Source organism: Marmota flaviventris, chromosome 10, assembly GCF_047511675.1.
Source record: "Marmota flaviventris isolate mMarFla1 chromosome 10, mMarFla1.hap1, whole genome shotgun sequence".
Classification (NCBI taxonomy): Eukaryota; Metazoa; Chordata; class Mammalia; order Rodentia; family Sciuridae; genus Marmota; species Marmota flaviventris.
In genome coordinates, this window is record NC_092507.1 from 83,177,448 (window position 1) to 83,204,091 (window position 26,644).

At 34.5% G+C, this 26,644-nt stretch overlaps 1 protein-coding gene across 1 annotated transcript in view; it reads right to left on the reverse strand.

Annotated features, from left to right (window-relative positions):
• Positions 1-26,644, reverse strand: part of Dpyd (dihydropyrimidine dehydrogenase) — a 798,929-nt gene that overhangs the window by 257,173 nt on the left and 515,112 nt on the right. Inside the window, exons 15-16 of the mRNA XM_027935067.3 lie at positions 25,273-25,341; positions 17,547-17,630 (exon numbers count right to left, since the gene is read on the reverse strand). Coding sequence (XP_027790868.1) covers positions 17,547-17,630; positions 25,273-25,341 — 153 coding nt within the window. The remainder of the gene's footprint in view (positions 1-17,546; positions 17,631-25,272; positions 25,342-26,644) is intronic.

The window sequence follows — 26,644 nt, forward strand, 5'->3', positions numbered from 1 at the left end:
ACTGTGGGAATGCACAAAAATGTCTTTTAATTGACAAGGTGAAAACAGCAGGAAGAAAAGTGAGGGGTACCTCAACTGCAATTATGTGTACAAACACATGCCATTCTTCTAAATACATTACATATATTTTAATTTTCATTACAACTCTGTGAGATTATTACTAGTATTAACATCATTTTATAGAAAAGGAAACGAATACAAAGTCACTTGCTTCATATGATAGCATCTAAAGAGTCTATATGTATAGAGTCTGAACTCAGCAAGCCAGTTCTGGAGTCAGTGCTCTTAATCACTGTGAAACACACCTAATAAAAGCACAAAAGAAGAGTGAAATCAATTGCACTCCAGATATGGTTTTTGAATGGTTCCCCCTGCCCCAAGACTATTTCCCCAACATGTTTCAAGGATTTAAATTAAACAGAGTAAATACAAACACATTATTAATTATATATTCACATACATACACATAAATGTACATATGCAAAAATGTTTGCAATTCTCATTGCTTTCTATTTAAAAATAATATTATCACACACATTCATATCCCTAAAGAACATACAACAATATCCAATGTTTTTATATGACATGTATATGGAATAATACACTTATTTCTTCTACTTCTTTTTTTTACCTCAACATTGTGTCCCAAAGATTCATTTATGTTTTTACAGTATAGATTTTATCTTTATTGCTGTTCAGTATTGCATGGAATGATTACAAATTTTTTGACCTCTTCTGTTGTAAGTGCACAATTGGTTCTTGATAGTTTTTGTTATCTCTTTTTTAAGCAGATTGAACATCTGCTTAAAAATTTGCTTTCAGCAAATTTGTCATTTTCTTTTTAATTTGAAGACATGCATATATTCTAAGTATTACTCCTTATCAGTTATTAGTACAATAAATATTCTTAATTTATATTTTGTCTTTTCGTTTTTCTCATGATATCTTGTGCTAACAAATATTGTCAAACTGTCTCTTTATAATTTGTATTTTTTTCTGTCTTGTTTAAAGAATCGTTGTAGGTAATAAGGCCAAGAAGACATTTCCAACTATTGGTTTCTAAATGTTTATAGAGCATTCCTTATCATATTTAGTTTTAACTACTTGTAGTTGATTTCTGTGTATAGGTTATTCATTAATAGTTCACAATTTTCCCACTGGTTTGCAATGACAACTCAGATAAATCAAATATATACACATGAGTTCTGTGACTTCACTCAATTTATCTAACCCTGTGCCAAAAGCACTATCTTAAGAGAGAGAACCTTATAAGAACTGTTGATACCCAAGGCTAAGTTAATATATGTCAAGTGCTTAGAAAAAATATGTAGCACAAAATATATGCTGTAGAAATTATTATTATTATTATTATTATTATTATTATTATTATTATTGAATGCATTGGCTATATTTTTTTCATTTGTTTGTTTTTTACTGAAGATTGAGACCAGGGCTACTTTACCACTGAGTCACATCCTCAGCCCTTTCCTTATTTTTTATTTTGAGATAGGCTTTCATTAAATTGTTAAGGCTGGCCTTGAACTTGTAATTCTCCTGTCCCAACTTTCCAAGTTGCTGGGATTATAGGCATATACCATCATGCCTGGTTTTACTGGTTTTTGAACATCCATGAAACAATTCTTTGATTCTTTCAGACTTTCTTTGCATTTAATCAGAATATATGTGAATAGTGTTATTTTTCTCAATCCTTATATTTTTATTTTTCATTTTTAATATGTTTATTTTATCTTTAAGTTATTTTATAGCCTTATTGCATTGGCATTTGATATCTGGGACAAAGTAAAAAGAGTAAGCTAATCGCAGGCACCCTCATTTTACTTCTGATCCTGAAGATTTCATGCACTACTGAGTTTGATGTTGGCTACAGATATTTTCCAAATATTTTTGATCATTTTAAGAAATTCTTCTTATTTGCAGTTTGTTGAGATTTTTTAGAATTATGAATATAAGTTGAATTTTATTAAATGTTTTTCTGTATCTTTTGAAATGATCATGTGATTTTTCTCTTTTAATCTCCGAATATGATACTTTATATTGATTTTTTTAAAAAAATTGGTTAAACCAGTCATGCTTTACTGAGATAAACTCCATATGTTCATGCCATATTCACCATTTTTTCATGTATTGCTAGATTTAACATATTACTATTTGTTTGGTATTTTGCACATATGTTCCTATATGAGACTGGCCTTCAATTTCTTTTCTCACACTGATCTTTCAATATCAAGATTATGCTGACTACAAAAAATATGGTGAAAAAATATTCTATGTTTTGTCAGTTTTTATTATGCTTTGTGCATGTGTGTCTATAATAATTTAAAATCTTTAGTACTACCGATAGTTTAAAGCCAGTCTGGAAAGCCTGTTTTCTCTTGTATCCTAAAAACCAACCTGACTGGATCCTGGTCAGCCATTCTACAGTTAAAATGGAAATGAAGAATCTTTTTGACTAATTAGGTTTCAAACAGCTTTGGCTTGTATGGTATATTCATGGATGTTAAGAAGGCATTGTCACAATTAAGGTTTTTGAGAAAATCCCTTCCAAGAGGATGTTTTCTATCAACAAACAGAAGCAAAATTAAATGCCCGATTAACAAACATAATGTCCTCTTTAATAATTCTCAGCACTCTGCTAATTCTGTTAATATTACTGTGCTATCTACGACTCTTTCCTTTTGTTTCATGTTTTGAATAATTCAATTAGAAGTCTCACAAAGCAATAACAAGGGATTAAATGTTGTTGAATTGTAATTCGGAATAAAATCATAAGCTCTTTGGGAACATTGTTTATAAAATTCTACAAAATTTTTTCAAGTATCTGTGATTGTTGGATTCTCCAAAATAAATAGTTATTGATTTGGCGAAGTTACCCTTTTTCCTGGTGCCCAATTCTAGTGAATGAAGAAAACAAAAATATGTAAAACAGAATGAACCACTGTGAAAACAGGCCAGTACTTGGGAAGGACTTAAAGATGTCTCTATTTTGGCCAACATGGAAAGAAGAGGGATGTCTTGCCTTCCTTCCTCCTGAACTGTGAGGAAAAACATATCTGGTCAGCTGCCGCACTGAGCAGAAGAACCTAGAAGGCTCACTTGTAAGGGTTTAAAATTTTGGCCTTTCTTCTGGAAAATATTAGTGTACCAGTAATAGGAAGGATATCGTGAGATGGTCAGTGACCTTGCTGTTGGAAAGCATTTAGTCCCAGTCATGAGATAAGACAAATGTGACATAATCCTAGGTGGCTGGTTGGCAGAAGGAAGCTAAGAAGCTGAGGCAAGAAGAATATTGATCAAAATATCTGTGTCATGGGAATGAATACCTGTGCTGCTGTAGGGGTGTAAATTCTGTGTCTGTTTTCTAAGCTCTCATCAGAATTAATGATAAGGAAAATACCACGACAAAATCATTCTTACATCAAGATTAGAAGCAAATAGTACAACTTAATGTCACTTCACAGAGGAGCAACAGAGTAGTGGTTAATTGTACCGGCCTGTGGTTCAGACAACCTGTACTGAGTTGTTTCCTGGCTGTAGGATTTTAAGTAAGTTGCATAACTTTACTTCGCTTCAGTTTTGTCTGCAAATATCTGATTAATAGTAGTACTAGCTCAGAGAATTGTTTGAGAAATAATACAATCCATCTAAGACGTGACCATATTTCCTGGCATATAATACATTTTCAAAAATGAAAGTGATTTGTTATTAGCAATGTAATACAATCCTATAAGTTCCTATAAAAGAAAAAGTAGTGATGATTCTAAGTGAATCAAATATGCCATGAGGCAGATTCTAACAAGAAAAATGCTAAGTCACCTACAAGAGAAGGAAAATATAATTAAATAAATCACATGAGAATTTTTTTTTTTCAATGAAGTGAGAGAAAGTAGTCTCAGAGCTGGAGGCCAGACCTCTAGCAGGCTGGGAATGGGACAGAGGTGAGAATGATAGGGAAGGTGGCCAAAGGTAAAGAAAGGAAGCTATGGGGAAACTGAAATCTCCTGTTGAACTTCATTACAATACTAGCTAGGATGCAGATGGTGAGAAAGAAGGAATTAAACCATAAGCTTCAGTACAAAATAACTTACTTAAATAACTTCTTAATCTTAATGTTACCATTGAATACTACCATTAAAAAAATGATCTTGGGCTTGGGTTGTGGTTCAGTGGTCGAACACTTGCCTAGCATGCGTGAGGCACTGGGTTCCATCATCAGCACCACATAATAATAAAATAAAGGGATTGTGTCCACCTAAAAGTTAAAAATAATTAAAAAAATTATCCAGCTCTCTGTGTGAGTCAGCTTTGCATCACTGTGACCAAAATACCTGACAAAAATAACTTAGAGGGAAAGTTTATTTTAGCTCATGGATTAGCGGTTCAGTTTACAGTTGGCCAAATCCATTGCTCTGGGCCCAAGATGAAGCAGAACATCATGGTGGAAGGGCACAGTGGAGGAGCACTGCTCCACTCTTGGCAGCCCAGGAAGTTGAAGGTGGGAACACAGAGAAAATGAACACTTAGGGGGCATGCCCTCAGTAACCCCCTTCCTCCAGCCATGCTCGCCTTCTTATAGTTATATAGGATAGACTAATTAGGTTACAGCTCTCACAATCTAATATTTTTTTACCTCTAATATTCCTGTGTTAACACAGGAGTTTTGAAATACCTCATATCCGAATCATAGCACCCTCCAATTTACTTACTTCCTTTGTTTATATTCATAATTTATAGTGGAATGTAGGTGGTGCATAACATTTTTATGTTTACATATAAGAATGGATGACTTTTGTAGGCAGTTACCCTTTTGACATAGTCGAGATGATCTAAAAGTTTAGATTATGGGGGTCAGTAAGATAAATTAATAGCTTATTTTTGGAGAGGTTGTTCTTAAAGATGACTGGTTTTGTATTAAAATTAAAACTAGTCAAAGCACACTCAGAACTGAGCTTCAATAATTCATAATGAGTTGTAGATAAAATAAATTAGAAGACAAATAAAAATATATGACATAGTTGTTCAAAGTCATTTTGTATACTGACTTTAAAATATCAGTTACCCAAGTGTATAAATTATCAGTGGAATGTGGCTGATAAAAGTGCAATAGGAGATTCAAAAGTGACTAATACTCCCTATTTTGAAAATTAACGTCTCATGTCAAAGGCATGTAAAACAGGAGCACTGTCTCATCAAGGTAGAACCATTCAGTAATGAAAGGAATAAAAGCCCAAACTTATAGAAAAGTCATTGCATTTGGTATAATGAAATACATGAAGTTCTAACACTCAGGAGGTTTCCTCAAATCATTCTCTCTTCTGTCACCATAAATATATTTCCTGTAACAACCCTGATGGGTGCAGGTGACCTAAAATGCCACATTTTCTTCCTATCAGTCTGCTATCTCTCATTCACTTTACAACTATCTCCATAGCCCTTTATGTCTGTTCCTCTGTCTTCTCTTCCCCAAACTTGGCAGAAAATAGTTAAACTTGGAATTGTGACATATCTGAGTCTAACATGAGGATTTTACTTCATCTTGAAGCTGATAGGATAACTAACAGTCCTGTGGGAGCTCAAAATCAACTACAAGTTAGAGAGTTCACTCTGAAAGGCCAATTAGTAAAAATAAAACAAGAAGTTGTTTCCATGGTATTTGGAAAATATTAAAGGAACTGATGTTTGCTTTAAAAAAATACATGTATGATTGCACGCATAGTGTGACTCTGCATCAATTACAACCAGAGGAAGGAAAAGTTGTGCTTCATTTGTGAACAATGAGTCGAAATGCGTTCTGCTGTCATGTATAAATAATTAGAACAAATAATAAAATATAAATAAATAAACCAAATAGAGTAAAAAGTTATTTCAAAATGTCAAGAAAAGAGAAAAAAAATCATGGAATGAATGAAACTCTAAACAGAAATTTGGAGACATGAGGGACAGTAGGGAGGTGAAAAGTAGAAAAGAAATGAATATAGGCAGAGAAGAAATCATGCTCTTGGTAGAAAACGGTAAACTAATTTTTGAGTTAGTTACTATGGTACCTCTTATTTAAAATCGCAACTACAGTCAGGTACAGAGGTTCACCTGTGTAATCCCAGCACCTCAGGAGGCTGAGGCAGGAGGACCCAAGTTCAAAGCCAGCCTCAGCAATGTAGTGAGACTCTGTCTCAAAATAAGAAATAAAAAGGGCTGGGAATGTGGCTCAGTGGTAAAGTCCTGTGGGTTCAATCTTGGTACGAATAAATAAACAAATTAACAACTGTAAATGACAGCAATAAACCTGGAATATAATAAAGCAAAAAGAGACACAGGGAGGGACAGGGTAAAAGACAGAAATAGAAAATCAAAGGTAATTCAGAATTAATGGAATTTAAGGAAAGTACATTTACAGAAGAAGAAGAAGACGACGACGACGACGACTACGACGACAAAGACGATGATAGAAAGATTAAGGAGGGAAAAAAAGCAAACAGAGAGAAAAACAAAAAATTAACAAGTGACTAAATACTGTGATGGGAAGAGTTCAATTTCTCTCTTGATTAATGCACTGCTATTTAGTAAATATGCATAGCAATTCATTTAAATGCAGCAGCCACAAATATGACAAAAATCCATAGCTATAAGAGGTAGGGTTGCTGATTTTATTTTTAACTACAATATAAAAATGGGGTTGAAAAATCTGGCACAGTCTTGGATGTTCACTGCCAATGAGGTTGAGAGCTTTCTAATCTGATACAGTAAGTTCAGGCAGGAAAGTCCATAGTCCTTCTTAAATAACTCTAAATAGAATGTAGGAGCTCTAGGTAGGATAGCAAAACAAATGTGATGTGTCCACAGAAGAGGGAGAGAAATTGGGCATGACAGCCAGGGCCAACTAAAACACATAAAAGGATGGAACAAAACTTACAGTGTCCAGTATCCCCAACACCTGCACAAGGTCTGCCATACAGTAGTTGCTTAACTAGTAACTAGCAAATTAACTGAGTTGGTGATGTTCCATTTACCAGAACTATCTTTTCAGGCTGTACTCATCAGTTGGAAGAACAAGAAAGGAATGAGCATATAGTTGAACTTGCAAGATGAATGCAAAAATATCACCTCTTTGGAATGAACTTCCTCTTGGAGAAAGGATGAAAATATTGAATAATCTGAAATTAGTAACAAAACTTACAGATTCTGTGTGAGTCAATCTATAAGGGATAAACAGGTCCATGCTATTCTGGTAAATAAACTATTCTACCAGTTTTTTTGTTTGTTGGTTGGTTTTTTTGTTGTTGTTGTTGCTTTTTGCTATTAGCCTTGGCGCTCTTCTGGATATGTGTTTGGGATTCTTGGAACCAAAATGAATATTACATACAGTGAAGTGAACCTATCCTGAAGGGAAAATGACAACTACATAACACCATGTAAAAGCATGCAGACAAAAAGAGAATTTGTTTTTCTGTATTATATGAGACAATAAGGCAGAAAGAGAAAGAAAAGTAAGGCAAACGACTGCATGACAGAAAAGGAAAATGAGGCTCAGAACACACAGTATCAAGGGGGGCAGCCCACAGAGGCAGAAACAAGGTAACAAAAAGGACAAAACCCACAGTAGAAAAGAACTGTCAGACACAAAACCCTCAAAACAATAGATAGGAAAAAAAGGAACAAGATGACAGGAAAAGAGCAGCATGGAATCTAGTAAGAAAAAGAAACAAAAATTTCAAATAATGGATTTTGTAACACCCCCGCTGTTCCTCCAGTGCATTGTGTCACAGTCTCACAGAGCAGAGCATAATTTATTATGGTCACTTGCTGCCAGGCTGCTATAAAGGGCAACAGCTATATGAAAATACTCCCCAGTGCCTGGACAGCTTAATGATCTCCCCATTGCAGAGGGGTAGGGCTGGGGGTGGCAGCAGGGCAGGAGGCACACTTTGGGGCTGGAAGGCTCCCTGCATATTTAGTGGTTCCCATATTGGAAGAAAGGCTGAATTAACACTCAGGGATCCTGTGTGGGCTCCCTCGCCCCCACCCATCTTCTCTTCAATAATTAGTCTCTGCCTTGTGTAGTTTCTTAATGTCTGATACCATATATACCCTCTCTTATGGGATGGCTAATGTTAAATTTGAATTTTGAAAAAATGGATTTAAAAAAATCAGATATTGATGATTAACATTAATAACTGGAAACAATCATACTATATTTTAATCATCCCTGGAGATTTTAAGAAAATGTTAGAGATTGACTTTGGAAATGAGTTGCAAATATTAAAATCACATAAAATAAAAATCATCTGAATTATCTGTATCAATTATTTTATATAAAGAAGCTTTTTGAATATTTTGACAAATTTTTATTATGATTATTATTAATTGCTAGAGATAGAACCTAGGATCTCATGTATCCCAGGCAAGTGCTCCACCACTGAGCCACATCTCCAGCCCACATAGAGGAACTTCCATAAACCCCAAAAGCACGGTAGAACTATCTTCAAACAAATATGCGTCAATTATGTGTCAATTATTTGTATGGTTGATAAGGCCAGGAACCACTGTGACATTCTTGTTTTGAGAAGGTGCAGTGGCTCTTCAGCCAGATGGCCAGGCTTGGGTTCTTGATGCTGCTATTTACTTGCCCTGTAACCCTGGCACATTATACTTAAACACTTTGCTTCTGCGTTCCCTATCTGTAAAATGGGACTATAATAGAAAATAAATCACAAAGTTGCTATGAAGATTAAATGAATTAGCCCTTGGGTCAGAGCCTGGTCAACGGTAAGCATATAGCAAGTGTCAGCTAGAGTACCTACTCTCAAAGTGCAAGAGGTCATAAAGGGCATTTATAAAGCAGAACTGCTCTGCTACTTGGCAGTTGGCCTGGAGAGAGCTGCAAATTGCATCCTGTAATCCTGCTGAAGGCCAGGCTGTGAAGTACATTTTCTTTCTCTTCCTTCATTCCATGATACAGACCTTGTTTATATAGGACAATACTTTTGTGAGAAGAAGTCATAGTCTGGCATTTTGATATCTTTCATACCAGGAAAACTCTATTTCACTTTATTCTATATCAATAATCTTTATAGAGATGATGATTTAATATTTAATGTTAAATATTTAATTTTTATTTCCATTTTTAAAATCATAAACTGAAAAATTATATAATTGTATATGTTTATGGGTACAAAGTGATGTTATGATTATTAATAGCATGTAAAGTGGTTAAGGAAAGCTAGTGAACATATCTCTTACCTCAAATATTTAGTAATTTCTATAGTCAGATCATTTGAAATTTGCTTTCTTGGTGATTTTGAACTATAGGATACACTCATTGTATTAACAACATTGTACAATATATCTCAAAGCAAAAAAAAATTCTCCCGTCTAATTGAGTTATTGTTTATTTTGGCCATCATCTCACCATTCTCCCAACTCCCCACCAGCCTGTGGTGTGCACCATTCTGCTCTGTACTTTGAATTCAGTTATTTTAGACTCTCATGCATAGTGAGGGCATGTAGTATTTATCTTCTATGTCTGCTTTCCTTCACATAATGCTCTAACATTTATCACATTTTCTGTATCCATTCACCTTGTGATAGACACTTAAGGTGAATACTGCTAAAATAAACATGACAATGCATCCATATACTCAGCAAACTGATTCAAATCTTTTAGGTAAATACCTGAAGTGGGGCTGCTACTTAGATGATAGCTCTCTTTTAGTTTTCTGAGTAATTTCCTTAGTTTCTGGTAGTGGTCATACTAATTAACATTCCCTCCATGGTGTACAAAGGTCCTTCTCTTCATTTATCATCCTCACCAACAGCTATCTTTTTTCTGTTTGAGAATAAAGATGGTTTGAAGTGACATATCATCATAGTTTAAATTTACATTTCCTTAATGTTTTATGATGTCTTTTTTTCTGTGGGGCGGGTACTGGGGATTGAACTCAGGGGCACTTAACCACTGAGCCACATCCCTAGCCCAATTTATTTATTTATTTATTTTTTATTTAGAGATAGGGTCTCACTGAGTTGCTTTGTGCATCACTGTTGCTGAGACTGACTTTAAATTCACAATCCTCCTGCCTCAGCCTCCTGAGCCTCTGGAATTACAGGCATGTGCCTCAGAGCCTGGATGATGTCTTCTTTTGGGACATGTGTATCCAGTTCCCTTATTCATCTTCAATGAGCTTGTTTTCTTTCCAGAGAACTGAGTTTCTTATATATTTTAGATATTAATCCCATATCAGATACAGGCTTGCAAATATATTTTTCCTGATACAAAGATTGCCTTTTCCTCCTCTTACTTTTTAGTTTGTTTTTCAGAAGCTTTTTATTATAAAGTAATCCAGTTTGTATATTTTTGCTTTTGTTGCCTGTACTTGTAAGATTAAATTTTTGAAAAAAAATCATCAACATTGATTTTTGCTTAGATCAATATTGTGCCCCCTGTTTCCTTGGATTAGTTTTATAGTTTTCAGGTTTTAATGTTTAAGTCTTTAATTCATTTTGAACTCATTTTTATATGCTGTGATTATGGTCCAATTTAATTCTTCTGCATATGGATATCAGTTTTCCCAGAACCATTGCTGAAGAATCTATCATCTTTCCAATGTGTGCTCTTGTTACCTTTGTAAAACAGTCAACAGATAGATGATGGGGTTCATTTGTAGACTCTGTGTTCTGTTTCATTTGCTGACTCATCTATTTTTTATAAAAATACCTTGCTATTTTAATTACTATTGCTTTACAGTATAATTTGATATCAGGTAATGTGATGTTTCCAGAATTGTTCTCTTAAGACTGCCTAGGATATTCAGGATTTTTTTTTTTGTTTTGCAGTTACATTTGGATTTGGGCATTATTTTTTACTTTTCTATGAAAATGACATTAGACTTTTGATAGAGATTGCACTGGACCTGTAGGTCCAGTGGGTAGTACAGACATTATAAAAATATTAATTTTTCTAATACATGAACATGGGATAACATTTCATTTATATGTGTCTTTTTCAATTTCTTCCAATGCTTTATAGTTTTCAGATATTTCAGCTTCTTGATTAAATATATGTATATGTATTTTAGTTTTTTAGTAGGTATTTTAAGTGGATTTTTAAAATTTTTTCTTTTGGATTTTTATTGTTAGTGTATAGAAACATTACTGATTCTTTTGTATTGATTTTGATCCTGCAACTTTATTAAACTCATTTATTACATCTAAATTTTTTCTTTTATGGTATACTCTTCCAAGCATATATATTTACATGAACACACACATATATAAATTTTTATATATAAAAAAATCACATAATCATCAAACAGAGAGAGCTTCTTTACCTGTATTGATATGGACTTATTTACTTATTTTTTCTCACCTGATTGCTCTGGTAAGATCTTTGTCTTGTTTCAGATTTTACAGGAAAAAGTTTCAAATTTTCACCAGAGTATTATATTAGTTGTGGTCTTATTATACATAGATTTTGTTAAGGTACACAAAATATATTATATTTTACATTTTAAATCTTTTCTGCTTAAAATAATTTAAAATGAGAATGGCTACATTTAAAAGAAAGGCTTTAATATAAGCTTGGTGATAAAGGTAGGGGAAAGTATGCCCAAAATGCCAGAATCACAGATATCAGTGGACTTTCTACAGGTATATCAATCATATTCCTCCTGAGTATTTTTTGATGAGAGAATAAAAACAAAGTTAGCTACAAAATATAATCTCATAACATATCTCCAATGGAATCAATGTCAAAACTGACTTTGCATTTGTAGAGTTTGCAGTTCCCCATAAGAACCACCTTATGTTTATTTGGGGGTTTGTAATGATTTCTAAGAATGTGGATGTCCAATGTGGTGGCAACAACCAGAAGGTCTTTGATCTTCAATTACTGCTCCTATGTTGTAAAGTGTCATTATTTTAATATGCTTATTTTCTTGAGCTTTTCTTTCATTGAATTTACCTGACAGACTGATAAATGAATCCCCAAAATATGGTATAACTGGGATAATAACCATAAAGTAGCAATATCAATACTTGAAGAGCATGCAGGCAAAGCAAATTCATGTTGCCTCCTCCCTGACCTGGCTCACTCATTCCAGCTGGAAACCTTGAACTGGTTATACCATAAAGCCTGGTTCTTCCCCAGCAGGAAGTATGTAAACTTTCCAAGACAGAAGTTCCTTGGTTTTAAGATCTTTCTAAAAGTGGTTGTTCTTATGCCTCCCTTTGATTTGTCTTATTCATTATCCTCTCTCTTACCTTGAAATCTCCTGCCTTTACTCTTTGCTGCTCGAAACCTACATTTTTTTCTCTTCTAGTGTTGCTAATATGAAGTCTCCTTTACTCCTGAGTTCTTTATAGATTTTGATACATGACTGCTCTGTCTTCCAGTTCTTCCAATACTAGTTTAATCTCATTACTGGACCCTCCAATTTATTGTTGGTATTCATATCATAGTAATCTTGGTTTCCACCTGTCTCTCCTCTGCCATGCTGACATACACTCTTCTGGTATGACATGCTATCTGAACTCTTCATGATATCATAGACTAAGACCATATCCTCTCCACTTGCTTACCCCATCTCTGCACCCTTAGGCCAATGACTTTTTTAGTTCATCTTTATGCTATAATAAACAAACATATAGTGAACTCTGCCATATTTCTCAAACTCATTGTGGTGGTAACAATGACATTTGAGAATGACATTTTAAAATATTTTGCAATGCTTTTATTTCTAAAATAATACAATAAAAACCATACTAGTTTTAAAAATATACGCTTAGTTGTTTTTCCTGAAAACATACAGCAAGACACATGCCTCTTTAGTTCTATATATTATTTTTTTTATATAGCCACACTGAGGTTGGCCACAGAATAACAGCACCCCTTGACCAAGAAATGATACTTTTAGATTTATATGATGTTACATTCTACCAAAAATTTATATTTTTTAAAAGTAGAATCACTTTATATCATTAACCAACATTAATAACTATAATTGAAAAACTAAGAGAATCAGCTTTAGGCAAAATATTGGCAGTTACGTAATGCCTCTTACAGATCTCCTGTAGTTATCCACTTATGGAAGCACCCATGTCTATGAAAATGGCTGAGAATTAAAATCAAATAAAAAGTTGGACAACATAATATAGCATAAAGCTATATTCCAAAAAGGTTTTCTCATAAACAAGTTGATAATTTATGTTTAAAGCACTGCAAGAATTTTAATGTCACAAGAAAAAAAAAAAGAACAGAATAAATTCCATGGGTATGGTAAGATCAGATTCCAGTCGCTTTTGGAGAAGCTAATACCATGCATCCATTTCCCATGTTTCTTCAGGGGACTGTGCTAGTTCACAGCACAGTGATTTCCAAACCTGTGAGTGAAATGTCAAGGAGCTCAGCTCATGGAAGCCAACATAGACCAGTCCATGCTTATCCAGTCAACACAGAACTAAAGTTCTAGCTCTCTAGCCTCAACCCCTATGTGTTATGCTGTCTAGAGCCAGACTGAACATCACATGTAATACCATGTGGCATTTCACCACCTGTATACCTTATAGGGGCTAAGTCTGAAGAAATGAGAGGAACCAAGAGTCTGAGCAAAAAAGGTTTCTTAAAAAAGCAAAGCAATTCAGCAGTGATTGGACCTCCCAAGGCCAGGGAAGCTACTCTGGCTTCTGTTTGTTGCATTTTACTACTGGTAGGGCTCTCATACTCCTTTTTTCTAATCTTTTGTATTTCTCATACTCCCAAGTTCCTGAGTTTCAATTCTCTCAAAAATATAGAAAATACTGTGACTTGCCACCTTTTGTGGCTTTAAAAGAGGTATCTATATTGCCCCCTCCACAGACACTCTATCAGAGACTGGATCCAAGCAGGGCTGTGGTAATCATTCTGTGGAGAATGGACTGCGCCCTATGAGAGGGAGGGTCTGTTACCCCAGCTGCTGAAGGAAGGCTTTATTTCCCAGGGGAAATTCTAGCACATCTGGGGCAATGCAGTCCTTGTACTTAGTCTTGGATTCTCTTCCTAGTGACAGACATCTGCTCTCTGGCAAGGATAAGATTAATAATTTGTTGTTAATGCCTCATGAACATACACTGGCATGGTGAAACAAAACAAAACCTCTTTCTTCCTTTTTGAAAAAAATAACATACAGTTTGTGTAAATTAAATTTAAACAAAGAACAGATCAGGAAGGAAATACTGAAGTACCACTTTGGAAGATCTTATTAAAAATTATAATCATTTCAGATCCTGAATAATTTTAGATTAACCACCTTTAAAATTTTCCATTCTTGATTTGTTAAATCATCATGAAAGCAAGACAATATATGTTTTCCTAATTCTGAGACTGTTAGATTGAACATATCAGTATTGAGAAATTCTATGCAGGGGGAATATGTAAATAAAGGGACGGTCCTGTGAGATTGCAAGTTGTAAGAGATACTAACGGAAACATCACCATCTTGGTTGTGGCCCTTGCCTGTAAAGTCAGGGAAATCTTCCCTTTGATTAAATACTCAGTCTGGAATTTTCCATCTAAAACAATTTTAAGTAATATAGTTGTGTACTATTTAGTAATCACACCTAAAATATTCAAACCACTGAACAATGGGATTCCTACAAAGGCCTGGGAAATAACATCTTTCATTGCCTTTTTCAAGTATTACTAAAGAAATCCAAATTTATTAACAATGGTTCAAACTCTAGATCATCTCATTCAAATCCTTCACTTTAGTGAAGGAAACAAACTTTAGGGGAGTAAGTGGTTTGATCCAGGTGACATAAATGGTAGATAGAAAGAATATAAACTGAGAGTGCCTTTAAACACCGAGCACTGCTGAAGCATGTAAGATTTTATATGGAGTTTCACTTAGTAGAAAACACACACTTCAAATTATCAAGGTCAGCTTGAGCTTTTATTTCAACAAATTTCATAAATCTATAGGTCTATCTGTCACAGAGTAGAGGTTATAGTTCTTCTTCTTCATAGATTTTATAATCTTTTGTCAATTATTGTATGTAGTTTATGCTGATTATGCACATGTAAAATCTTTTAGGTACTAAGGTGGTGTTCTTTGCTTATTAAATATTTGTGACAAAATTGAGATAAAGGAGGAAATATAGCAGGTGTCTGGAGAGGAAACTGAACCATATAAGAAAATGTCTCTAATCTATAAATATTCCAGCCTTGGAACTAATGTCAGTGTCTCATTCTCGAGGACACATGGATTAGGCTCTAACAATGCAGACCATTCTGTGCTGGGCACCCAGATATTTTCAACAAATGGAATGCAAATCCATCTGGAATGTCTCTTCTGTCCTTTAACACTAAGCACAAATTTCCTATAACACCAACCTGCAAGTGTTCAAGACTTTGGAACTTAGGGAGCAAGGAAGAAGCAATGGGAATGGTACACAGAGCAAAGCAAAAGGAGGTAGAGGGAAAAGTGAAAAAGCCCCAGATGTATGTAAGTCCACTTCAAAAAGCTGAGTCCTAGTAAAGCAGTTTTGAAAAAAAATCACACTAATATTCTTTCTTACTTTCACATAAAATATTGAAAGTCATGTCTTTAGGTAATTATACAAAATTATGTTGGACCAAAAATGATTAAATTTATTTTTCAATGAGATAATTAAAAAATATATATAATTCAAAAGAAAATTTCTCAACTAGATCAATAAAAAGAATTGGTTTCAGTTTTATAATTATAACTAAGAAGTGAAATGGAAATGTTTCTACATTTCCTTCAGCCAAGACATCACAGTTTGGGGAACAAATGTTTTCTAAGACTTCTAGAAATCTTAATAATTATCTGTGACTGAAAAATTTTAGCATTTGACATTCTAATTCAACTAAAAGCTGTGCAAAAACTTATGTGGCTAAATAATTCTCTAGAGAGGATACACCCCAGACACTTCACAGCTGGTTAAGTTCAAAGGTGCTCATAGAGCAAAGTCTATTCTAAAAACATAAACCCAGCTGGGGCCTGGGCGATGTTTTCAAAAGAATTGTTACACTTGTGGCAAGGGACAAATATTAGAATGCATCCTTCCTCAACATATTAGATCTATCTAATCTAAAACTATCTGTCAATAGATTTAAATTCTCCATAACTATTTTTATTTATGTAACTATAAAGCATTTTGGCTCTGAGGTTCATACTGTGAAATGGGTAAAGTGACAGCATTGACTAGAGATAGGAAGAGGGTGCTAACACAGATCCTGCTCTGGATTTCCTCCTAGTTATCTTCCCAGTCTTCTTTGTTTTAATCACATTACACATCTGGACACACTGACTGTTATCTCATCATGTGATTCAGATATAATGCTATTTTTCCCCCACTCGGTAATTGTGAGTTATGGTTCTGTTACATAGTGACTGACCTTCTGAGTAACCTGTTGTGAGTGGAAGAGAGAATATACTTGAAAAAATATATATATATGTAATTTTTTATACTTGAAAAATATTTGCCCAGCCTCGCCTCTCTGGCTGCTACATAAGAATGATTTCTTCCTAAGTCACAAGTCTATTCAGAATCCTAATTAAATATTTACAAAGTACTTTAAAAACCTCTCTGAATGCTAATATGAAAATAGCAACCCACATTCATTTCAATAAGCAGAAGTTTTTGTTCTTCCAAATTAATGGCCTCTGGGTTTTATTCAAATCAATTCAATGATTGAAGAAAAAGAAAAGAAAAAAAGTTGAGTACCTACTATGCACCAAGATGTGGGCCAGATGTGAACTAATAAAAGTAAACTTTCAAGAACTAGATGATCTGTCAGAAATTATATTTCATATTAGGTAATTCATACCATTTCCCTCTGTGCTTAAAAGCAAAATTAGATGAAAATACTCACCTTTTTAAATTTTTTATTTTTCTGCATTAAGTTTTTACGCTGCTCCTTAACATACAACCCTGTATCTAGTTACATAAAGATGTAGCATTTTCTATTTGGTAACATATTATTTCATGTTTTATTCCTTTGGTTTTTGAAAGTATTTTAGCATGAAGGTTCCATTTATTGTATCCAAAAATAAAAATAGCATCAAAGTCTTTTTGCAACTCCCCAAACACAGTTAGGGAATAATGATCATATGCTAAAAAATGTAAAATGCAATTTGTGCTGTGCCCCATTTACTACAAAATCACTACGAACAATGCATTTTGTACAGTATATTGCCCCAGGGAAACTGGATCAGCATCAGGAATGAATAAAGAACATTGCATTTGAAATCAGCTAATTCTGCTTCAGCGCTTTTAAAAACTATTTGTTATGATATTACTTCCTGTCAAGCACATAATGTGATATTTTCCTCAATAAAACTAAATAGTTGCTGTAATTTCAGCATCCCTCATTTTCCACTTTTTAAGCACTAAATATTTAAACAATGCAGACCTGGAAGTCTCAAGCCAGTCATCTGATCCATGCATCTTCTTGCCTAAGGTACAGAAATGATCCATGCAGGGGCCTGTTATGTCACACTGACATACATAGTGGCAGCTGTCGAGGTCCTTACCTGCCCACAAGCCAGTCCCATTCCTCTCTCTCCCATGCCATGTGGACACGATAAATTTAACTCCAGGGCATCTGCTCCAGAAGCCTTTAAGACATAGGATGAAAATGAAAGAAAAGGCAAAGCTTTATTTGTATACCAATATGCTTTCTCCACTGATAATAAAGATCACATTTGTGCAAGTTTAACTTTTCTGTTTTCCATTTTGCGATCTCTAAGATATCTTCTAACTCTATCAAATTAAGGTATATATAACAACAACACAATATCAGCAATAAAAAGTGCTTCGAAGGTGCCACTCATTGCTCTATATATTTTCCATTTGTTATTTCTAATTCTCATAATGTATTATTATGATACCTATTTGACAGAAAAGAAGAAGCACAGGAGGTTCAACAATAAGCCCATTCTTAAATGACACAGATTTTAACTCAGAGCTGTTTGACACCACATTTATTCTTTCCTAAATAGCTTCTATTTTTATAGAAACAACTCTTACTCACTCTGGATAATTAATACTAGGAGTAGACATACAAAGAAAAATGCAGTAGGCTAGCTAGAGTGAATGTGTAAAATTTTTAAAAAAAGTTTTTAAACTGAAAATCAATTATATCACCTTTAAAAACAGTCCATGCTAAGAAACATGAATTATTAATAGATTTATCTGACTTTCATATCCAAATAGGAATCCTTCTTATTTAAATCACTAATTCCTTAGTATACAAATGAATCCTGTCAAAATGAACAAAATAGTTCAGAGTACTTGGAGAATCTTAGAATTCTTGAAATGTCTTCTGTGAAAAATTTTAAGAAAAAAAACACTTTTTTAAAATTTAACATAGCAATTTGAGGGATGTGGGATAAACTAAATGATTCTAAAATTTCTTTAACATCAAAATTCCTTTTAAAGTAAGGCCAATTAGAATCCTGAATCAACTTCAATAATATTCTATTACCTCATACAAATGCTTTTTATAAAAGTTCGTGGTTTTCTAAGTATACCAGATCTTTTTTTTTTTTTTTTTAAAGCCAGATACTATTTCTTCAAAGCTTTTGGCCTAAAGATTTTCACTTAGTTTTTCTTGATATATGAATTTTAAGTATGAGCTCAACAAATTTAAAATTACAGCCAGCTATATTCATATCCATCTATTTTGGTCTATTTCCTTTTTTTTTTTTTTTGGTACTGGGAACTGAACATTGGGGTGCTTTACCCACTGAACTACAATTCCAGACCTTTTTTCTATTTTTATTTTGAGACAGGGTCTTGCAAAGTTACTTAGGGTCTGATTGAATTCCTGAGATTGGCCTAGAATTTGTGACCCTCATGCCTCAGCCTCCCAAGTCTCTCGGATTATAGATATGTAATACTGAGCCCAGTTTATTTCTCAGTCTACTTTCTTGTTCTATCTTTCCTCATTAGTGAGTTTGCTTTCTTTTATGCAGAGTTTTAAAAGCCCATTTGATCATTCAGCCTGTTTTCTAGCATGGCCTCAAATGGTTTCTTGCTACTCTAATCCAATTTTAAAATGCTCATGTTATTTGAAAATTACTGAAACCTCTGTTTCTTTCTTCCTGTTGACTTGATAGTAAGCATGAATAAAGCACAACCTGCTGGACTCTGAGCTGGAGTCCTAGGTCTGCTGCAAAGGAACTGGGGATGCTTTGGGCAAGTCATTAACCTTCCTTGTCTTCAGCTGCTCAAGTGGAAACTGCAGATAATATGACCTGTCTCAAAATCATGCCATTTGGGAATTACCAGCTTAATTAAGATCCTACACTGTAATTATATAGCATACAACACTTTTCTCATTATTTCTTAGTCATTTTAGGTATTTCCTGTAGATATTTTTATTTAGCTGAAATACAGCATTGAATAGCAAATCAATTCAACATTTGGATTGGATAAACTCAGGTGGCATTTGTATATATACTTATATTATGCATATTTCATTGCAAAGTCACAGTTACTACCCTAGTAAATAATAATAGCCAACATTACTTGAGTGGTTACAGCATGCCAGGATATTTTATTGAGCCTGTAATCTGTTTTATCTTCATCCTCAAAGCAACTCTTAAGAGGTAGGATATGTCATTACTCCCATTTTACAACTGATAAAACCAAACATACAATGTCCAAGTGATTTACTCACCATCCCACAGTTCATAATTGGGAGTAAGGTCTTGAACTCAAGTATTGTGAATCCACAGCCTGCATTGTTACCCACTATTATAAATTATTAGGAATACTTATTCCATGCTGACATTGTTATAGTGGGTTAAGAAAGACCAATGGCTTCAAAACTTGAAATAAAAATCCAAATGTTTTAAAACTACCTGTCCAAAACCAAATCTTATCAGGTACTAATTACTAAAATTTCCACAATATTATACACATGTACAAACATCAACTGACCAAATACCTTTTTTCCCTCCCAAAGGGCTTGATAATGAGCATCTAGGCCTCAAAAATTGAGACACTGCTGCTCAAGGTGTCCAAGAGAATAGGAACATTCATTGGGCCTATGCTTGAATATTCTTGTCACAGGATGCACACACCACCTTAAAAGGCAGTTAATTCCATTTCCAAGCAACTATAACCATTCAAAAAGCTTTAATTGCTGAATTAGCATGAAATGTTAAATTAACTGAAACTGGGCATGCATTCTGCTTCCTGTTAGTCACAAGCTTTTTAGTTTAGTCAACTTAGCCCAGAATTTATTTGCCTCACCTAAGTTATTGTCAAATAAAGTAACCTAGTGAAGGCAGTGACATAGGAAATATTCTAATTTCCTGCATTATTTATTTATCATGCATATATCTGTATGAAGTGGTATGTATATGTTAATTAAGTGGACTCTGGAACCCGATTTCATGGGTTTGAATTCCCCCTTCACCACCACATACATACTGTGGGAACTTGAACACAGAATTTAACTGCTTTTGCCTCAGTTGTTCATTTCAAAAAAGTGGTATTAATTTACAGTGTTGTGAGTGTATGTAAATTTAACAAATATAAATGACTTGGAACACTTGGAATGAAGTTAGTACTACAAAAGTTGGAGCAAATCTTATCTATGTATCATCTATCTATTTAATTATCCATTCATCCAACTACTATTTCTGGCTTACCTATCATTTGCCTTAATCTGTAAGGATTTAATGTAACTCAAAGCTTTTCCCCTCCAGCCGGGTGTCTATCTCCCGACTGGGTGTCTATCTCTCCTGTTTACTGTCCGTGCTCAGTGACTTATATGCAACTGGTCCTACATATCTCCATATTGTAGATTTCTGTCCACTTTTTATCCCAACCTATTGAAGATTCCCTAACTTTAACACCTATTTAATAACATATTGCTAGCCCTGATGGAGGTAAAAATTAATGAGAACCTGGCATTCAGTGTTTTATTTAGACTCTACTAACAATAGCATAGTAACCTGTTTGTGATGCCTGTTTCTCTCCAAAAACCTTCCTTGTCCCATCTTCCCAGTAATAGTCAGACTCTTGGCATTCCCTCATCAGGTCCCTGGCTTAAAATCTTCAGCTGTGGATCTTAATCACCTCACGTTCCTTGGGGCCAAATAAAGTGCCAGTCTTCCTGTTTATTCTTTTTTTTTAATGTTTATTTTTTTAGGTTAGATGGACAGCATACCTTTATTTTATTTATTTATTTTTATGTGATGCTGAGGATCAAACCCAGTGCCTCACATGTGCTAGGTAAGCACTCTGCCACTGAGCTACAGCCCCAGCCCCCATTTAGTCTTCCTTTGTGTCTGCTACATAGCAATACTTGAGCTCTGTACTTCTATTTTACTTCATTCAATGAGTATTTGTTAGTTGATAAAGCTCTGGGCTTAGAATTGAGGATTTAACAGTGAGCCACACAGGAGCATGCTTTTGACTGGCAGGACAGGGTAACCATTAGTAATGCCCAAGGACACCATTATGATTCATCTCTTTATGAAGGACCACAAAGGTAGATCCAGATTTAGGAGAGACAGAAGCTTAAATACTTTTGAAAATTTTATTGTTTAAAATGAAAAAGTATAAACACAAAATTAGGTGTGGAGTTTGGAAGTAGCCTGTGTAAGGAAGAGCCCTGAAAGTGAAACTTCATTAAATTTATGGTACACTGGACTGAGAACAGGATCTCAGAAAGTGTAGGACAGGGAGGTTTAACCTACCTACCCACAGGGTTCAGGGCTGAGGAAGAGAGAATATTCCAGGCCATTGGGTACAAAAAACGGCTCTTGGTTGGTAGTATGTTAGAAGAGTAAATGAAGGCAACAGGAACTAAGACAGAAAGAATAAACCCAAAGTGAATTTGGGCAGATATGTAGGGATCAGCTGTGCAGGATTTATAGGTCATGTTATATGTTTTGAACTTAGAAGACATGAGAAGATTTTGGATTGATTGAGAGTAAGATTAAAGAAATTATTATAGATGAACTTGGTTTAATGTGGTAGTGATGCATGTTGGGCCACACTCAATTTATAAGCTTCCCAAATTTGGTGGCCTTACTTGCCAACCAAGGAAGCCCCATTCCCTGTTGCTATCCCCACATCTCCTCTGTTAGCTTTCACAGTCTCCCTCAAGATGAGAGCTGGGCTTTATCACAGCGTCTATTGTTCTTGGCTAAATAGAAGCTCCAGGAGCACCAGTGCCCTGCCTGATCATGAAGATCTGACTTTTCTCTGCAGTTCTGGGTTTAGATGAAGCATCGCCCCACGTGGTGTGGGTTCTGGCTTCCCTAGAAGCAGCCTAAATGGGCAGAGCACACAGCTGAAAGTGCAGAACAAAGTAAGGCTCTGTGGTGTGAAATAAGATCAATGAGAGGCAGGAGACAGGAAGGAGCCAGTAAGTACCTCCTCACTCTTTCTCTTTACACTGCTCTGAGGCAGGATGATTCTGCATGGCACTCTCTGTCCCACATAATTACCCAATCGGCTCTATTTCCTTGTGACATTCTGGCAGGGTCTATAATGTATCATTCTGTACTTGCTTTCCTTTCACCTCTGTCTCATTTTTCTTTTTCCCTCACTCTTAGTGCTCTGGTTTTATATTCTTTAGTAAAGTTTTCTCTCATTAATTGTGACTCAGCTATTTTCTAGGCTAATACACAGTAAAAAAGAAATGGACTCAAAATCTATCAACATGCATTCAAGGTCTATTTCAGATCTAATATGATAACGTCCAGTAATGGCTCTCAACTGTAAATACATCCACAATGCAAAGGGTATCTCTTATTTAGTTTTGTTTGTGTGCTGAGGAAATTTTCACATCATATGTGCTTCATAAATCTTCTTCTGCATGAAATTGGGATAAGCTATCAATGCACAGAAAAGTAGAAAAATCTGTGACCAGATGCCTGGACCAAGAAAATTGAGGAGAGCCTAACCATGCTACTGATTTCACCAAAAGTTTCACCAACCTGGTAAAACTTTCCTGATGCTGTTCCTTTTTCATGGAGCTCAAAATATACAGCTATTCAAACCAGGCTGAGGAAGGTAGGAGAGGACATTACAAACACATACAAGAGGAAGGCTGGGCATAGCATGGCGTCATTGCTAGTAGGAAACCAATCCTTCTCAGGAGCATGAATATGATAAAGAAGATGGACTGGGCATACATTAACTTTTACAAACAGCATTTAGTTGAAATTAATGTTTTAAAAATGTACTTGGATGCATTTTTTAAAAATTACCCATGTGATCTTATATGTCTACTTGGAATAGTAAAATAACCTATTGGGCTTGTGAAACAAGCCAAAAATAGTAAACCAAATTTTAATTCTAACAGAGTTTCTCAGGCCTCATTATCTCATGATTTCATATAGCTGCATGTGTTCTGCTATGACACATGAATCTTTTCTGGTTTTAGATACAGTAGTAAAAAGTTGATAAGGTTTCCTCAACTCACTATTATATAATTAAAATATTAATCTACCATCAGGAGTAGGACTTCATGAACTTAAAGTGTACACATCACATCAAGTCATGTGCCAAACTTAAAGCCGTTGGCATGCTAGTGTGTTGGTATGGCATCTTACTTCTTACGTTCTGTTGTTCTCAAAGAAGTGTATAAGCTAGGTAGTAAAGTAACTTTGGCTTGAATTTTTTTTTTAACGTGGGCTCTTCCATTGTAAGAAAATATATTTTAATCTGCTTTGAAGGATGTATTCATAAAAAACAAAACAAAATACTGACTATAAAATATAATTGGTTGCCTACTGCATAAGCTGTGATGGAATCATGATGCTAATGCTCTCTTCCAAGGGGATGGGAAGGCCTGAGGATGTATCCTGCATGTGAAGCCCCCTGGGCTAGATTATAGGAAAGTTTTTTTTTTTTTTTTTTTTAAATTGACATCATGTACAGACTGACTTTCTTGATATGTAGATTGCAATTATGAAAAGCATTTACTAGACTGTTTTGACTGAACAGAAAGTATGCTCTTTCCCTCCCTTTATCTCCATTCTTTTCCTCCTCTTTTTTTTCTCTCTCTAGTTTTTGCTCTAGAGACCTTAGAATATGATATTAAATAAAACTAACTAAAGAAAGATATAGAATGTGAAAATATCATTTCATTAACTAACATGTTTATAATTAAAGGCTTTTCACTTTTTATAAGTAAATTCACCCATTTAAAAATTAATGTTCATTACTGAAGAAAACAATTTTTTAAAGTATTTTATTCTTACAGAAAAGCAGAGGGGCATACAATGTGATAAAGTCATTCATCATAGTCAGCTTAAAATTGGCAAAGCTCATGCCAACCACGGGCTCTGTGGAAGATTTCATGGTCAATTAGGTAAATACATGTATAAAATGGACCCGGCACAGAAGATCACGAAGCCAATTACTGATCATGTTTAATTTCACCCCCCTGAGTCCCAGAAGTAATTTTTCCTCTCGCAGCTTTAAAATATCCACATAAAATGTACAATCAACATTTTTAAGACTATAGAGAGTTTTATAATATTTTATAAAGCACGGTCAATTATTTCAAATGTCTTATTAGGTTCAGTCCTCTGTATTACTGAGATATTTGCAAAAAACTCCAGCTAAGAATGTCTAGACCAGGTTCTCTGACAGCATGATGGACATAAGTATATAATTTTAAGTATGTATTTTTCTACTTGAAATACAAATTTGAGGCACATGGTTAGTTGTTTGCATTTGTGCAAGATTCGATTTATATTATGGAAAACCCGCTGACTAGTGTTCCATTCAGGAGCATTCTGTCCTACCACTTTATGCATGTCTGTATTCAAACGAGAACAGTATTAAATGAACCTTTTATATTTTAAATATTCAGGAGTTTTATATTCAAAATTTCTTCTCCTACTGTCAAACTAGTTTGCCTAAAGGCAAGGTAAGATCAAGTTAGACTCTCGAAGGTAGAATTAAATTTTATCATGGCATCCATCATAATATACAGTTTGCTTAATATGCAAATAGAGAGTGTATGGATTCAGAGAATAAAGGATTTTTAGGTAGTGTGTGAAATCCAAGGGGCCGCTTTTATAGAATAGATTCCTTTTAAATTTACATTTCCATCATTTTAATGAAAACATAGGGTAAACAAATTATCATAGAAATGTTTTAAGTTACATTTTCAATTCAATTTCAATTCTACTGTATTATTTTTCATGGCAGCTTTTTATTTAAAGCTAATAAAAATAGGAGAGAAGAAATAAAATAAATATATGCTAAAGAAACCATTACCTCAGCCTTTTTGGAGAGTTCCACCCAGTCGTTTTTGTTGTAACTGCACATGATGCTAGCAATCACAATCTTTAAAAGAAAAAAAGGAAAGAATATAAGTTCAAGTAATAAAAGTTATGCTACTGTAACACAAATATATATTAATATTTGCATATTGTTTTGATTTAGATCTCCAATGTCCCCCAAAAGCTCAAGTACTGAAGGTTTGGTCCCCAGCTGATGCACTCTGGGAAATGGTAGACCTTGTGGGAGGAAGTTAGGTTACTTGAAGGAAAAATTGGAAACCCTACCCTTTCCTCTGTCCCAGCTTCCCAACTGCCATGATGTGAGCAACTTTGCTTCATTACAAGCTCTCCACCATGTTTAGTCTCACCACTAATCCAAAGAGACAGAGCCAACCAACCATGGACCAAAACTTCTGAAACCATGAGCCCAAACAAATTTTTCCCCCTTTTAAGTGTTTATCTTAGATATTTTGTTATAAAAACAGAAGGCTGACTAGTACACATAAATACATTTTTAAGGGTAAGCTATATTATAAAATTAGATTTTCATATGTTGAAAAATAAACCATTAGAAATAGCAGGGTGTTACAGTAAGGCACAAACAGCATTTGGAGGTTCAGATGTGTGTCAGAGACATCCTCATTTGCTATCTTTGAACACTTGGACAACTTACTTAACTATTGCCATCCTCAGCTTTCTCATTTCTAAAATGGAGTTAATAATACTGGCTTTGCCATTCTCAAGTGCAATGGGATTACATAAATTTATTTTTGTGAAAGGACTGTCTAAATCCTATAATTTCATAGAAATGTTTGTTAATAAAATTACTGGTACATCTAAAAGATTTCAAGCTTTGGGACAAAAAAGAAATCAATATCTCTTTTAATCATAGCTTATTATATTATGGATAATAATACCTCACATGTTCACAGTGTGTTGTCATTATAAATTTTATTAAATGTTGATTATTTAAGTAGAGTTCTTCCTATAACCCTGTTATGGAGAGTATGTAGGGTAGTAGTGACTAGCTCCTGCTCTGAAATCAGAATGTCCAGCAAGAACTTTACTGTGTGGTCTTGGGCAAGGAACTGTTTCTTGATAACTAGATAACTAGAACAACCTACTTGGAAAAGTAATAATAGAAATTGCTAAGACTAGCATTTATGGTGACTAGGCATTGTTTTAAGGGGTTTCACTTTGTTAACTTATTTAATCATTGGCAGTCTCATTCTTCCAATTTTTCACATGAAGACATCTAAACTAAGGAGCAGACAAGAGTCTCTGCTTTTGATATAAGCACTCAATTTTTTTATCATTATCATTTAAAGATGATGAACTTGAGATGCCAAAAGTTTATGCCAAGCTTG